This window comes from Chiloscyllium plagiosum, unplaced genomic scaffold (genome assembly GCF_037043375.1).
Source record: "Chiloscyllium plagiosum isolate Xiang-an unplaced genomic scaffold, Cpla_swu_hap1 HiC_scaffold_23, whole genome shotgun sequence".
NCBI classification, from domain to species: domain Eukaryota; kingdom Metazoa; phylum Chordata; class Chondrichthyes; order Orectolobiformes; family Hemiscylliidae; genus Chiloscyllium; species Chiloscyllium plagiosum.
The window spans coordinates 5,971,852-5,985,934 of NW_028270161.1; the positions used below are offsets into that span (position 1 = coordinate 5,971,852).

General features: G+C 43.9%; 1 protein-coding gene across 1 annotated transcript in view; it reads right to left on the reverse strand.

Annotated features, from left to right (window-relative positions):
• The window catches only part of camk1da (calcium/calmodulin-dependent protein kinase 1Da), a 475,456-nt gene that overhangs the window by 105,284 nt on the left and 356,089 nt on the right, over positions 1-14,083 (reverse strand). Inside the window, exons 4-5 of the mRNA XM_043714161.2 lie at positions 10,706-10,844; positions 258-384 (exon numbers count right to left, since the gene is read on the reverse strand). Coding sequence (XP_043570096.1) covers positions 258-384; positions 10,706-10,844 — 266 coding nt within the window. The remainder of the gene's footprint in view (positions 1-257; positions 385-10,705; positions 10,845-14,083) is intronic.

Genomic DNA, 14,083 nt, shown 5'->3' on the forward strand with positions numbered 1-14,083 from the left:
TGATTTAATGGTGGAGCCGACTCAATGGGCTGAATGGCCTAATTTCTGCTCCTATGTCTTATGCTCTTATTGCCTTATTAGTTTAGAATTGCATCATGGTCAGCACAGGCATGGTGGGCCGAAGGGTCTGGTCCTGAGTTGTACTGGTCTATATTCTCCTTCCAGTGTCTTGTGTATGAAATAGAACATAAAATATATTAAATGTTTTCACATACTCAGAACCAACGAGAAGATTTTTTTTCAAGGAAGTCACTTACCCACATAGCCCGGGGTGCCACACGCAGTAGACATAACATCCCCTGTGCCTTCCATTTTGGATAAACCAAAATCACTGATCATAATCTTGGATTCTTCGTCTGGGCTGAAGTACAAGAGGTTTTCTGGCTGAGGTAAAGATTTCAGAAGAAAAACACACAAGACTATTTTGATCTTCTTCTTTTGGAAGTGAAAAAAAAACATTTAACAATTTGGAGATGAAAAGTAGCATTACCGATAGCTTCCTGTCCAAAGATGACCCAGAGCCCATGACTGGGCTCCACGAGAAGAAACAGACTTTCCTAGTTGCAGGATTTCCCAGCCTCCAAAACAGGATGTGGGTCTCGCTGGCTGGACTAGCATTTATTTAGTTAAGAGCCAACTTCAATGCTGTGTGTCTGGAGTCACATGTAGACCAGACCAGGTAAAGGTGAAAGAATTCTTGAAGGACATGGAGTTTAATGTAGATAAATATGATGTCTTGCATTTTGGAAAGTCAAATCCAGGTAGGAGTTTCATGGTGAATGATAGGGCCTTAAGGAGTGTTAGTGAAACAGAGGGACCTTGGAGTTCAGTGCGTGGCTCTCTGAAAGTGGAGTCACAGGTAGACAGGGCAGTGAAGAAGGCTTTTGGCACACTGGGCTTCATCAGTCAGGGCATAGAATAAGAAGTTGGGAAGTTATGTTGCAGTTGTACAGGATGTTAGTGAGGCTGCACTTGGAGTATTGTGTTCAGCTTTGGTCACGTTGGTGTAGGAAGGATGTTATTAAACTGGAAAGAGTGCAGAAGAAAGTTACAAGGATGTTGTCTGGACTCAATGGTCCAAGTTATAGGGAGAGGTTAGATAACATAGGACTATTTTCTTTAGAGAGTAGGAGACTGAGGCGGGGGGGTTCTTGTAGAAGTGTATAAGATGTATAAGTGTATAAGAGGCATGGATAGGGTGAATGCACTCAGTCTTTTTCCCAGGGTTGGGGAATGAGGACTAGAGGGCATCGGTTTAAGGTTTGAGGGGAAAGAATAAAAGGGAACCTGAGGGGCAACGTTTTTACACAGAGGGTGGTACGCATATGGAATGAGCTGCCAGCGGAAGTGGTTGAGGTGCGTTCATTAGCAACATTTAAATGGCATTTGGATAAACTCAGGGATAGGAAAGGTTTAGAAGAATTTCGGGCAAGTGCTGGGAAATGGGGTTAGCGTGGATGGACATTTTGATTGGCCTGGACCAGTTTGAGCCAAGGGGCCTCTCTCTGTGCTGTAGGATTCTATGACTCTATGACATTAGTGAACCAAATGGTCGTTTATGACAATCAACAGTGGTTACATGGCCACCATTTGGCTAGATTGCTAACTTGAGCCTTTTTTTTAAATCAAAGTCAATTTCACCATTGGCCATGATGGGATTTGCATCCACAATATGTGATATAATCCTGAACCCTGTGACATTATCACTGTGCTACTACCTCGCCTCATTGAAAAGCTTCGATTTTTAAACTAAACATGCTGGGATGTTAGAGTTTATCAAAAATGTATTTGGGAACAGGTTTAAAAATGAAGAAATAGTTACTGAGGGGTTACAGTAGCATTGTGGTTATGTGGTAAGATAATGATTTAGAGACATGAACTCCAATTCCACAAGGCAGCAGGAGAATTTTAAAGAGAATTATTAAATTGTGAATAAAGAGTGAATTGCAGTAACCATGAAATTAATGTCTTTTTGGGAAGGAAACCTTAGCCAATGTGGCTGATATGAGACTCCAGTCCCAGAGCATTATGGTTTATTCCTAACTGCCCCCTGAAATGGTCGAGTTATATTCAAGCAGGAGGTTCACCCCTATCTTCAAAGGAGTAATTAGTGCAGGGCAGTAAATGCTGTTTTTCTGGTGATACCCCTAAGCCAAGACTGAAGTTTAAAAGAAACCACATAACTTTAACATTTGTGTTCTTTCTGAGATCTATTGCTTTAGATGTTGGATGCTGGAGTGATGATCAGTTCAATCTATTCACTAAGATTGATAGTGTGAAGGAAGCGAACTTAATTAAGCGTATGCACTTCAACTAACATAATGACACTTAAGCATCCTGGGTTAACAGCCACATCCACTCATACCAGCTGTGTTCAGGCTATGAGATCTTCCCCATTCATTCTCCTGATGTGATCATTAGCATTCACTGTCATCAGTAAAACCATTCTGAGAAATCTCTAGCTTGCAGATGGATACTGACATTGAGATTTTTTGCTGCCTTTGTGTTACATGAACAGGAACTGACACCTCAATCTGAATGTATTCAGGTGTCAGTGTGGGAGCAGCAAGGCGTCTATTGTCTCACAACTAAAAGCGCTGGATACTTTCATCTTTGTGACCTCACTCACCTCTGCCCTCACCTCAGGCTAGCTGCTGCTGAAACCCTTCTCTATGTCTTTGCTACGTCCCAAGTTAAAAATCACACAACACCAGGTTATAGTCCAACAGGTCCAATTGGAAGCACTAGCTTTCAGAGCACTGCTCCTTCATCAGGTGGTTGTGGAGGACACAATTGTAAGACACAGAATTTATAGCAAAAGTTTACAGTGTGATGTAACTGAAATTATACATTGAAAAATACCTGGATTGTTTGTTAATTCTCTCATCTGTTCGAATGACCATGTTAGTTTCACTTCTTTCATATGTAAATTACAGAACTTGTTTTAAAAGTTACATTCTCAGGAGAACTTTAACAATTGGTGTCAGCCCAGATAATGTGTTGAAGGTGTTATGTCCAGTCTTGAATATTCCAAAACCCTCCTGGGCAGCCTCCCATCCCCCAGGAAATGCCAACTCAATGGAAGCTTTGCTATTTGTATCCAAACTCACGCCAGCTCTGTTTGTCATTACCCCTCAGTTCATCCACCTGTGGTGGTCCCCGGTTAAGTAACACCTCAGTTTTAAAATCGTTATCCCTGTTTTCAAAACTCTCAACACTTCCTCACATCTCCTCCATGTCTGAAACATGAACAATCCCCTCAGATGTCACACGACACCGGGTTATAGTCCAGCAGGTTTATTTGAAATCACAAGCTTTGGGGGCACTTCATCTGACAAAGGAGCAGCGCTCCGAAAGCTTGTTTCAAATAAACCTGTTGGAGTATAACCTGGTGTCATGTGACTTCTGACCTTGTCCACCCCAGTCCAGCACCGGCACCTCCACATTAATCCCCTCTTTCTTCCAGTTCTACATTTTGCATATTTCAATTTTAATCGCCATGTCACACAGTTTCAGCTCCCTCGGTCCGAAGCTCTCGAATTCTTTCCCTAAACCTCTCCATTTCTCTACCTTCTGTCCTCCTTTAACACCTTCCTTGCAACCAAACGCCCTCTTATCCTAATGTTAGTCTCTGTGTTTGGTGTCAACACGTGTTTGCTAACACAGTGGTGAAGTGCCATTTTACTGCATTTTTAACATTGTAAGTTGTTGGTGCAGACATACAGCTCAGGACCTCGTGGTTAGTCTACCAGATCCATTTGTTATTATAAGACTGGGGCCTGAGTAACTTTGTGAGATCACTTGGATTGCTGGAGGCACATCTATAAGAGGAACAATCTTCTGAGTTCTGGCTACAGAGTGAAGCTGCAATATCTGATCTTTAGCAGGAGAATCACACACAAAAGCAGCAAAAGGCTGTTACTGAGAAGCTGGACAGGCCCATAAGAGGTTACGATGTGGAGGTGTCAGTATTGGACTGGGGTGGACAAAATTAAAAATTAAGCAACGCCACCAGCGTTCTGAAAGCTTGTACTTCCAAAAAATGGACTAAACCTGCTGTTGTGTGGTTTTTAACTTTGTCCACAAAACTTTAGCAGAGACAAAGCAAAATCCTGTAATCTGAGATAAAATGTTGGGTCAATCTTAAATCTTCTATGGTGTATCAATCATTACCTAGACTCTGTTTAATTCTGAAATTAATTTTAGATGATCTGATCTTCGAATAATTTCAGTTTACAAAGACCTTTTGTAATAGTCATTAGGCTAATAGATCATATCATCAAGGCTGTACAAACGTGCTGCATCAAGTTACAACAGGGCATAATTCTTGACATACGCGACTAACAAGAGACAACAGCATGACTGATGATGGAAGATATGTTAGCAATATGATCCAGTGTGGCAGGATTATCACCATATTCAAAAACAAAACCTTGGCTCAATCTCTTCTGTTGGAATGGAGCTGTGAAGTGATAGTCTCCATATGTTTGCACCAACTGATGGAATAACAAATCTTCAACAATAATAATTGCATAATTTATTTTGGAGTTCAGTAGAAATTGTACAATGGACTGGCCAAATTTAATGATTAACTGGTTTTGAATCAATCATTCATTGGCAACATTCTTAAAAACAAAAAAGACATCCATTGATATAGCACATTTAATAACCTCTGGACAAGGCAAGTTACGATAAACTATAAATTCAATTCAATTCACATTCTAAAGTATTTCACAGCCCCTAACGCAGTCACTGATATAATGCAGGAAATGCAGCAGTCAGTTTCTGTACTGAAAGCTGCCACAGTGTCATAATGCTAAGATAATGCTCTTTTATCCTTTTGATGGAGTGATCATTATTGGTCAGGACATAAGGATAACTAAGTCTATTTCAAAATGGCATGGGATCACTTATGGGATCACACGGGACCTTGTGTTAAAATCACATCTGAAAGTCAGCATCTCTGACAATGCAGCAGTCCCCCAGATGACAGTGAAGAAGGTGTTTGGTATGCTTCCCTTTATTGGTCAGAGTATTGAGTACAGGAGTTGGGAGGTCATGTTGTGGCTGTACAGGACATTGGCTTGGTCACTTTTGGAATATTGCGTGCAATTCTGGTCTCCCTCCTATCAAAAGGATGTTGTGAAAGTTGAAAGGGTTCAGAGAAGATTTACAAGGATATTGCCAGGCTTAGAGGATTTGAGCTATAGGGAGAGGCTGAACAGGCTGGGGTTGTTTTCACTGCAGCATCAGAGGTTGAGGGGTGACCTTATAGAGGTTTATAAAATCAAGGGTAAATAGACAAGGTCATTTCCCTGGGGTGGGGGAGTCCAGAACTAGAGGGCATAGGTTTAGGGTGAAAGGGGAAAGATAAAGAAGGGACCCAAGGGGCAACTTTTTCATGCAGAGGGTAGTACGTGTATGGAATGAGCTGCCAGAGGAAGTGGTGGAGGCTAGTATGATTGCAGCATTTAAAAGGCACCTGGATGGGTATACGAATAGGAAGGGTTTAGAGGGATAGGGGCCAAGTGCTGGCAAATGAGACTAGATTAGGTTAGGATATGGACATATTCGACCTAAGGGTCTGTTTCCGTGCTGTACATCTCTATGAGAGCATTACAGCTGTACTGAGGGAGGATATTCCTGGAAATACTTCCAGGGAAGTTACTTGAGTGGATCTGAGAAATAAGAAAGGGATCATCACCTTATTGGGATTGTATTATAGACCCCCTAACAGTCAGAGGGATATTGAGAAACAAATCTGTAAGGAGGTCCCATTTTTCGGTAAGAATAATAGGGTGGTTATGGTAGGGGATTTTAACTTTCCAAACATAGACTGGGACTGCCATAGCGTTAAAGGTTTAGATGGACAGTAATTTGTTAAGTGTGTTCAAGAAAATTTTCTGATTCGGTATGTCGATGTACCTACTAGAGAAGGTGCAAAACTTGACCTACTCTTGGGAAATAAGGCAGAGCAGGTGACTGAGGTGTCAGTGGGGAAGCACTTTGGGGCCAGCGACCATAATTCTATTGGATTTAAAATAGTGATGGAAAAGGATAGACCAGATCTAACAGTTGAAGTCCGAAATTGGAGAAAGGCTAATTTTGACGGTATTAGGGAAGAACTTTCAAAAGCTGATTGGGGGCTGATGTTTGCAGGTAAAGAGATGGCTGGAAAACAGGAAGACTTCAGAAATGAGATAACGGGAGTCCAGAGACAGTATATTCCTGTTAGGGGGAAAGGAAAGGCTGGTAGGTATAGGGAATGCTGAATGACTAAAGAAATTGAGGATTTGGTTAAGAAAATGAAGAAAGCATATGTCAGGCATAGACAGGAGAAACCCAGTGAATCCTTAGAAGAGTATAAAGGCAATAGGAGTATACTTAAGAGGGAAATCAGGAGGGCAAAAAGGGGACATGAGATAGCGTTGGTAAATAGAGTTAAAGATAATCCAAAGGGTTTTTACAAATACATTGAGGACAAAAGGGTAACTAGGAAGAGAATAGGGCCCCTCAAAGATTCCTGAAGAAGGGCCTGTGCCCGAAACGTCGAATCTCCTGTTCCCTGGATGCTGCCTGACCTGCTGTGCTGTTCCAGCAATAAAGTTTCAACCCCTCAAAGATCAGCAAGGCGGCCTTTGTGTGGAGCAGCAGGAGATGGGGGATATACTAAACAGCATTTTGCATCAGTGTTTACTGTGGAGAAGGATTTGGAAGATATAGATATAGGGAAACAGATTTTGAAAAATGCCCATATTACAGAGGAGGAAGTGCTGGATGTCTTGAAAAGTATAAAAGTGGATAAATCCCCATAACCTGATCAGGTGTACCCTACAACTCTGTGGGAAGCTAGGGAAGTGATTGCTGGGCTTCTTGCTGAGATATTTGTACCATCGATAGTCACAGGTAAGGTGCTGGATGACTGAAGCTTGGCTAAGATGGTGGCACTGTTTAAGAAGTGTGGTAAGGACAAGCCAAGGAACTATAGACCAGTTAGCCTGATGTCGGTGGTGGGCAAGTTGTTGGAGGGAATCCTGAGGGACAGAATGTACATGTATTTGGAAAGGCAAGGACTGATTAGGGATAGTCAACATGGCTTTATGTGTGGGAAATCATGTTTCACAAACTTGACTGAGTTTTTTGAAGAAGTAAACTAAGAGGATTGATGAGGGCAGAGTGGTGGATGTGATTGATATGGACTTCAGTAAGGCATTTGACAAGGTTCCCTATGGGAGACTGGTGAGCAAGGTTAGATCTCTTGGAATACAGAGAGAACTAGCCATTTGGGCACAGAATTGGCTCAAAGGTAGAAGAGAGAGTGTGGTGGTGGAGGGTTGTTTTTCAGACTGGAGGCCTGTGACCAGTGGAGTGTCACAAGGATTGGTGCTGGGTCCACTACTTTTCATCATTTATATAAATGATTTGGATTTGAGCAAAGAGGTATAGTTAGTAAGTTTGCAGATGACAGCAAAATTGGAGGTGTAGTGGACAACGAAGGTTATCTCAGATTACAACAGGATCTTGATCAGATGGGTCAACGGGCTGAGGAGTGGTAGGTGGGAGTTTAATTTAGATAAATGCGAGGTGCTGCATTTTGGGGAAGCAAATCTTAGCAGGACTTATACACTTAATGGTAAGGTCCTAGGGAATGTTGCTGAACAAAGAGACCTTGGAGTGCAGGTTCAGAGCTCCTTGAAAGTGGAGTCGAAGGTAGATAGGATAGTGAAGAAGGCGTTTGGTATGCTTTCCGTTATTGGTCGGAGTATTGAGTACAGAAGTTGGGAGGTCATGTTGCGGCTGTACAGGGCATTGGTTAGGCCACTGTTGGAATATTGCTTGCAATTCTGATCTCCTTCCTATTGGAAGGACGTTGTGAAACTTGAAAGGGTTCAGAAAAGATTTACAAGGATATTGCCAGGGTTGGAGGATTTGAGCTATAGGGAGAGGTTGAACAGGTTGGGGCTGTTTTCCCTTACAGTGTCAGAGGCTGAGGGGTGACCTTATAGAGGTTTATAAAATCATGAGAAGCATGGATAGGATAAGTAGACAAAGATTTTTCCCTGGAGTGGGGGAGTCCAGAACTAGAGACCATTGGTTTAGGGTGAGGGGGGAGAGATGTAAAAGGGACCTCAGGGGCAACGGTTTCACGCAGAGGGTGGTACGTGTATGGAATGAGCTGCCAGGGGAAGTGGTGGAGGCTGGTACAATTGCAACATTTAAGAGGCATTTGGATGGGTATATGAATAGGAAGGGTTTGGAGGGATATGGGCCGGGTGCTGGCAGGTGGGACTAGATTGGATTGGGATATCTGGTCAGCATGGAGGGGTTGGACCGAAGGGTCTGTTTCTGTGCTGTACACCTCTATGGCTTTTTCCTTAAGTCTTGGGGCACAACCTTCTGCTCAGAGACAAGAGAGAGCGACCAACTGAGGCATGTCTGATTAAGAGGATCAGAACAATTTCGCAAGTTAAATTCAACTGATGTGGATGTGGCGGTGTTGGACTGAGGTGGACAAAGTCAGAAGTCACACGACACTCGGTTATAGTCCAAAGGTTTATTTGAAATCACAAGCCTTCAGAGTGCAGTGCACCTGACAAAGGAGCAGCGCTCTGAAAGCTTGTGATTTCAAATAAACCTGTTGGTCTATAACTTGGTGTCGTGTAACTTCTGATATTTAACTGACTGAGTTTTTGTGTTCGATTTTGTTTCAGCTGACTTTAATACTTCAGACCAACATCCGAAATAGGTCATTCAGTCCCTTGAGTCTGCTTTGCTATTGGCTGATCTGATGACTCCAAATTCCTGCCTCCAGCTGCTTGCTTATTGAGAAGTTTCCTCGGTCACCTCAGATGTTAGAGTGTGTACTGTCAGCGAGAGAGGACCTCATTATCGAGGGGCTCAGAGGAACAATCATCAACTCCCTCTTTAACCTCGAGGTTACAAACTTCTGGTTTGAGAGAGGGCTCTCTGCCCTTGGCTCCAACTCCCCACCATCTCTGGCTGAGTTATACCTGCCCAGTGTCCTAAGACCCAAATCCCCTTCAAACCCCTGACAACAGATCCCACACCCCACCGCCCTCAAATGCCCTCATACCTCCCCAACACCTAAAACCGAGCAGCTAGGAAACTTATAGAATTAGTAGACCCTAAATGGACAAGCACTCATCATTATCTAGAACATTCTGCTGGTTTGCAGAAGGGGTACAATGCTGACACTGGTTAAATCCATGTGGAATCCAATGGCCAATGACCCCCTTAAAGAAGACTTGATGGGCTGAATGGCCTAATTCTGCTCCTATATCTTACCTTTGGTCACTGTGGATTTGAAAAAAAATGATTAAGAATACCACAATGGCAGCTATTTCTTGGTAAAAATCAGCAGGAAATGTTGAAAAGCTGGAAAATCAGGAGGCATGGGATAGAGGGAAATTTGGCCAGTTGGATAGAAAACTGGCTAACCGGTCGAAGTCAGAGAGTGGTGGTAGATGGTAAATATTCAGCCTGGAGCCCAGTTACAAGTGGAGTTCCGCAGGGATCAGTTCTGGGTCCTCTGCTGTTTGTAATTTTTATTAATGACTTGGAAGAGGGAATCGAAGGGTGGGTCAGTAAATTTGCAGATGATACGAAGATTGGTGGAGTTGTGGATAGTGAGGAGGGCTGTTGTCGGCTGCAAAGGGACTTAGATATGATGCAGAGCTGGGCTGAGGAGTGGCAGATGGAGTTCAACCCTGTCAAGTGTGAGGTTGTCCATTTTGGAAGGACAAATAAGAATGCGGAATACAGGGATAACGGTAGGGTTCTTAGTAAGGTGGAGGAGCAGAGGGATCTTGGGGTCTATGTTCATAGATCTTTGAAAGTTGCCACTCAGGTGGATAGAGCTTGTAAGAAGGCCTATGTGCATTACCGTTCATTAGCAGAGGGATTGAATTCAAGAGTCGTGAAGTGATGTTGCAGCTGTACAGGACCTTGGTAAGGCCACATTTGGAGTACTGTGTGCAGTTCTGGTCGCCTCACTTTAGGAAAGATGTGGAAGCTTTGGAGAGGGTGCAGAGAAGATTTACCAGGATGTTGCCTGGAATGGAGAATAGGTCGTACGAGGATAGGTTGAGAGTGCTAGGCCTTTTCTCATTGGAACGGAGAAGGATGAGGGGTGACTTGATCGAGGTTTATAAGATGATCAGAGGAATAGATAGAGTAGACAGTCAGAAACTTTTTCCCCGGCTACAACAGTGTTACAAGGGGACATAAATTTAAGGTGAAGGGTGGAAGGTATAGGGGGGATGTCAGGGGTGGGTTCTTTACCCAGAGAGTGGTGGGTGCATGGAATGCGCTGCCTGTGGGAGTGGCAGAGTCAGAATCATTGGTGACCTTTAAGCGGCAATTGGATAGGTACATGGATGGGTGCTTAAGCTCGGACAAATGTTCGGCACAACATCGTGGGCCGAAGGGCCTGTTCTGTGCTGTATTGTTCTATGTTCTGTGTTCTATGTTCTAAAGCCATAAACATTACACCCTCACTTTGTGTGCTAATCCTCTGCTTCTCACCGCTTCTTGCAATGCAAGACTTTGTGCTTTTATCAAATGTCTTGCCCAAAACATCGATTTTCCTGCTCCTTGGAAGCTGCCTGACTTGCTCTGCTTTTGCAGCACCACACCCTCGACACTTATCAAACAGGCAAGTTCTAACAGGACACTAGGAACCTACCTTCAAGTCTCGATGAACAATGCACATTTTATGCAGATACTGCACAGCATCGAGGACCTGGCGTATCAGAGTACTGGCATCTTTCTCGGTGTAAAACCCCTTCTCCACAATCCTGTCAAACAGCTCCCCTCCGGACACCCTGACAAACAAGCAGAAAGATGAAGGATAAAAGTTAAAACTTATTTTCCTCCTCAACATAAAGCATGGTTTTATGGGGCTTTGGTGGGGTCTGACTGAGAGATGCGGATACAAATCTTACTTACAAGACGACAAACCTTCACACCTTCTTTATCCCGGAAAAAGATACAATGGTCTACTTTGATGCTGAACCAACATTTTATAAAGGTTCACCATAATTTGTAATTTATGTGTCACATTGGGAAGTGTTGTGACTCAGTGGTCGCACTCACAGCGTCAGGAACCCAGGATCAATTCCAGCCTCCGGTGAATGTCTGTGTGGAGTTTGCACATTCTCCCCGTGTCTGCGTGGGTTTCCTCCGGATGCTCCGGTTTCCTCCCACAGTCCAAAGATGTGCAGGTCAGGGTGGATTGGTCATGCTAAATTACCCCATAGTGTCCAGGGATGTGCAGGCTAGGTGGGTTAGCCATGGGAAATGCAGGGTTATAGGAATAGGGTAGGGGATGGGTCTGGCATGATGCTCTTTGGAGGGTCAGTGTGGACTTGATGAGCTGAATGGCCTGCTTCCACACTGTAGGGATTCTATGATTATGAGAAGCCGAGGATTCCTTAAGCCTTGTTAATCAGACTCTCGACCTGACCTGTCACTTTCAGCAATTCACGCACGTGTCCCCCTAAAATCTCTCTGCACTCAACCTGGTCTTTAAATTAGATTTCAATTTCTCACAATATTGTGTACACTGTCTCCTTCAGTGTAGGCTCAGGCTCAGCAGATTCCTGGGATGGTCGGACCAACATATGAAGAGTGACTGAATCGGTTAGGACTATCTTCACTGGAGACTGGAAGAATGTGGGGATCTCAAGGAAACCGATAAAATTCTAGCGGGACTAGTCAGGATAAACACAGGATGGATGTTCCTGATAACCAGGGGACACAGTCTAAGGACACAGGGTAGGCCGTTTCGGACTGAGATGAAGAGAAATTTATTCCCCCAGAGAGTGGGGAGCCTGTGGAATTCTCTGCCTCAGACTGGGGCCAAAACATCGAATAATCTCAAGAAGGAGTTAGATGTAGTTTTTAGGGGTAGAGGGATCAAAGGATATGGGGGAGAAAGCGGGAACAGGGGACTGAGATGGATGATCAGCCATGATCGTACTGAATGGGGGGGGGGGGGGGGGCGGCTCGAAGGGCCGAATGGCCTACTCCTGCTCTTATTTTCTATGTTTTCCAGCCCACAGACTGCAAGGAGACAAATTACCTCAAAAAAGTGCTTTATTGTAGCTTTTATTGAGGGATCAATGCGTGAAAAGGACTGGGAAAATTCTGCTGCTCTACATTGCTCTGGCATGGGATGAGATTTTTAGTCAAACCCACTCCTGGACAAAATTAAAATGGGCACCGCACTCACCCTAATTAAACATCTTATCCAAATGGCAGCACCTCTGACAATGTGGGCCATGCTCAGTCCTGCCCCAAGGGATTATATATACACGGGAAATACAAGCAGGAGTCAACCATTTGGTCCCTGAACTCTGCTCCACCAGTCGTTCAGATCATTCCTGATCTGAGGGTGGATTTAACATCATCTTCCTTCCTAACCCTCACCAGTATCTTCAGTTTTTTCATATTCAAGTGGGGACTGAACTCACAATGTCCCAATTCAGCAGGTCAAAGGGCAACCACAACGCCAAGCCTCTCTGACCTGCACTTACTTTCATGTGGCTGACTGGGCTATAAAATGGTCAGATTAGTTCTTATAACACAGCAAGAATTCTTATACTGATGCTGACAATTCAGAACAATGTACTAAAACTCACAGCAACATTGTACCGAACATGGGACAGTAACCACCACTGAAGGAAGAACCGTCCAATAGAGCTAAAAACATAATCACCTAGATTTCACTGAAAACACAAGACTGTTTTCGTTTCGGACCAGTCAACCCACTGAGCTATTGTTCATTATTCACAATAAAACATGATTTAGCAGTTCTCAATCTTGATATCACCACAGGACATGAGTGATTTTATTCTGTCGAGTGTAGCATTAATTCAGCTGTGCATTGTGAGCTTCGGGGGAAAGATTGCTCTGTTGAATACAGGGACAGCCCAGGAAATAAATACCCAATTTGATTTTGTGTTTTTTTTTGTGGCATGTTTGCAGATGAATGCTGGTTCAGTGTCTCCAGAAAGCTGCTAGCCTAATGATGAAAAAAAGGATGTTGCGATGCAGTGGTATTGTCCGTACCTCTGGACAGAAGGCTGGGGTTCAAGCCCTACCTACTGCAGGGCTGTATCACACTCCACAGGGCATCTGATTGGGTGGATTCAAAACATCTATAATAATGAGATAATAATTTTTCTGACAAGATTAGTGTTTCTGTCCGACACCACCTCCAGGTGGCCTTACAGCCACACACACACACACGGAAACACTTGCTTGTGCCAAATCCCTCAGCATTGGCTCATTGGCCTCAGTCGTAGTGTTGATTTGTCAATGTACGACTTCATTAAAGTCTCAGCACAACACTGTTCGAGCGAAAGGTGCCTTTGGAGTGGATTAGGAAACCATCAACCCAGCAGGTATGTTCAGAATGTGCCCCCAGTACCTCACCCACTACCTAGCCCATCACTATACACCCCAGACGAAGGAAAGAGCGGAGCAGTGAGGGGTAACTGTGGAGTGGGGCATAGGTTTGAAGGCTGTGTCACGGGGACTACACATGCAGTCAGCCAATGGCTACCCCTGCTGGCCATGTCCTGGCAATGCACCCTCAGAATTACAGCACCGATCTCTGCCAAATCGCAGCCTGCACCGGTTGTATTCCCTAGCTCCAATCTTCCAGCTTTTCCCTAAATCCCTACGCACACTTTCTATCCAAATAATAACAATTGGAAGGCAATGGCCTATTGGCGTTATTGCAAGGCTGTTAATCCAGAGATACAGATAACGTTCTGGGGATGCAGGTTCAAATCCTGTCATGGAAGATGATTGAATTTGAATTCAATAAATAAGACTGCTATTAAGAATCTAAGGATGACCATGAATTGATTGTCAGGAAAAAGCCATGTGGTTCACTAATGTCCTTTAGGAAAGGAAGGGAATTGGTTCAGCTCAGTTGGCTGCATTGTTGATTTACAGAGCAGTGTGATGTCAACAGTATGAGTTTAATTCCCAGGTTTGAGGTTACCATGAAGGACTCTCCTTCCCAACTCTTCCCTCACCTGAGGGCTGGTGG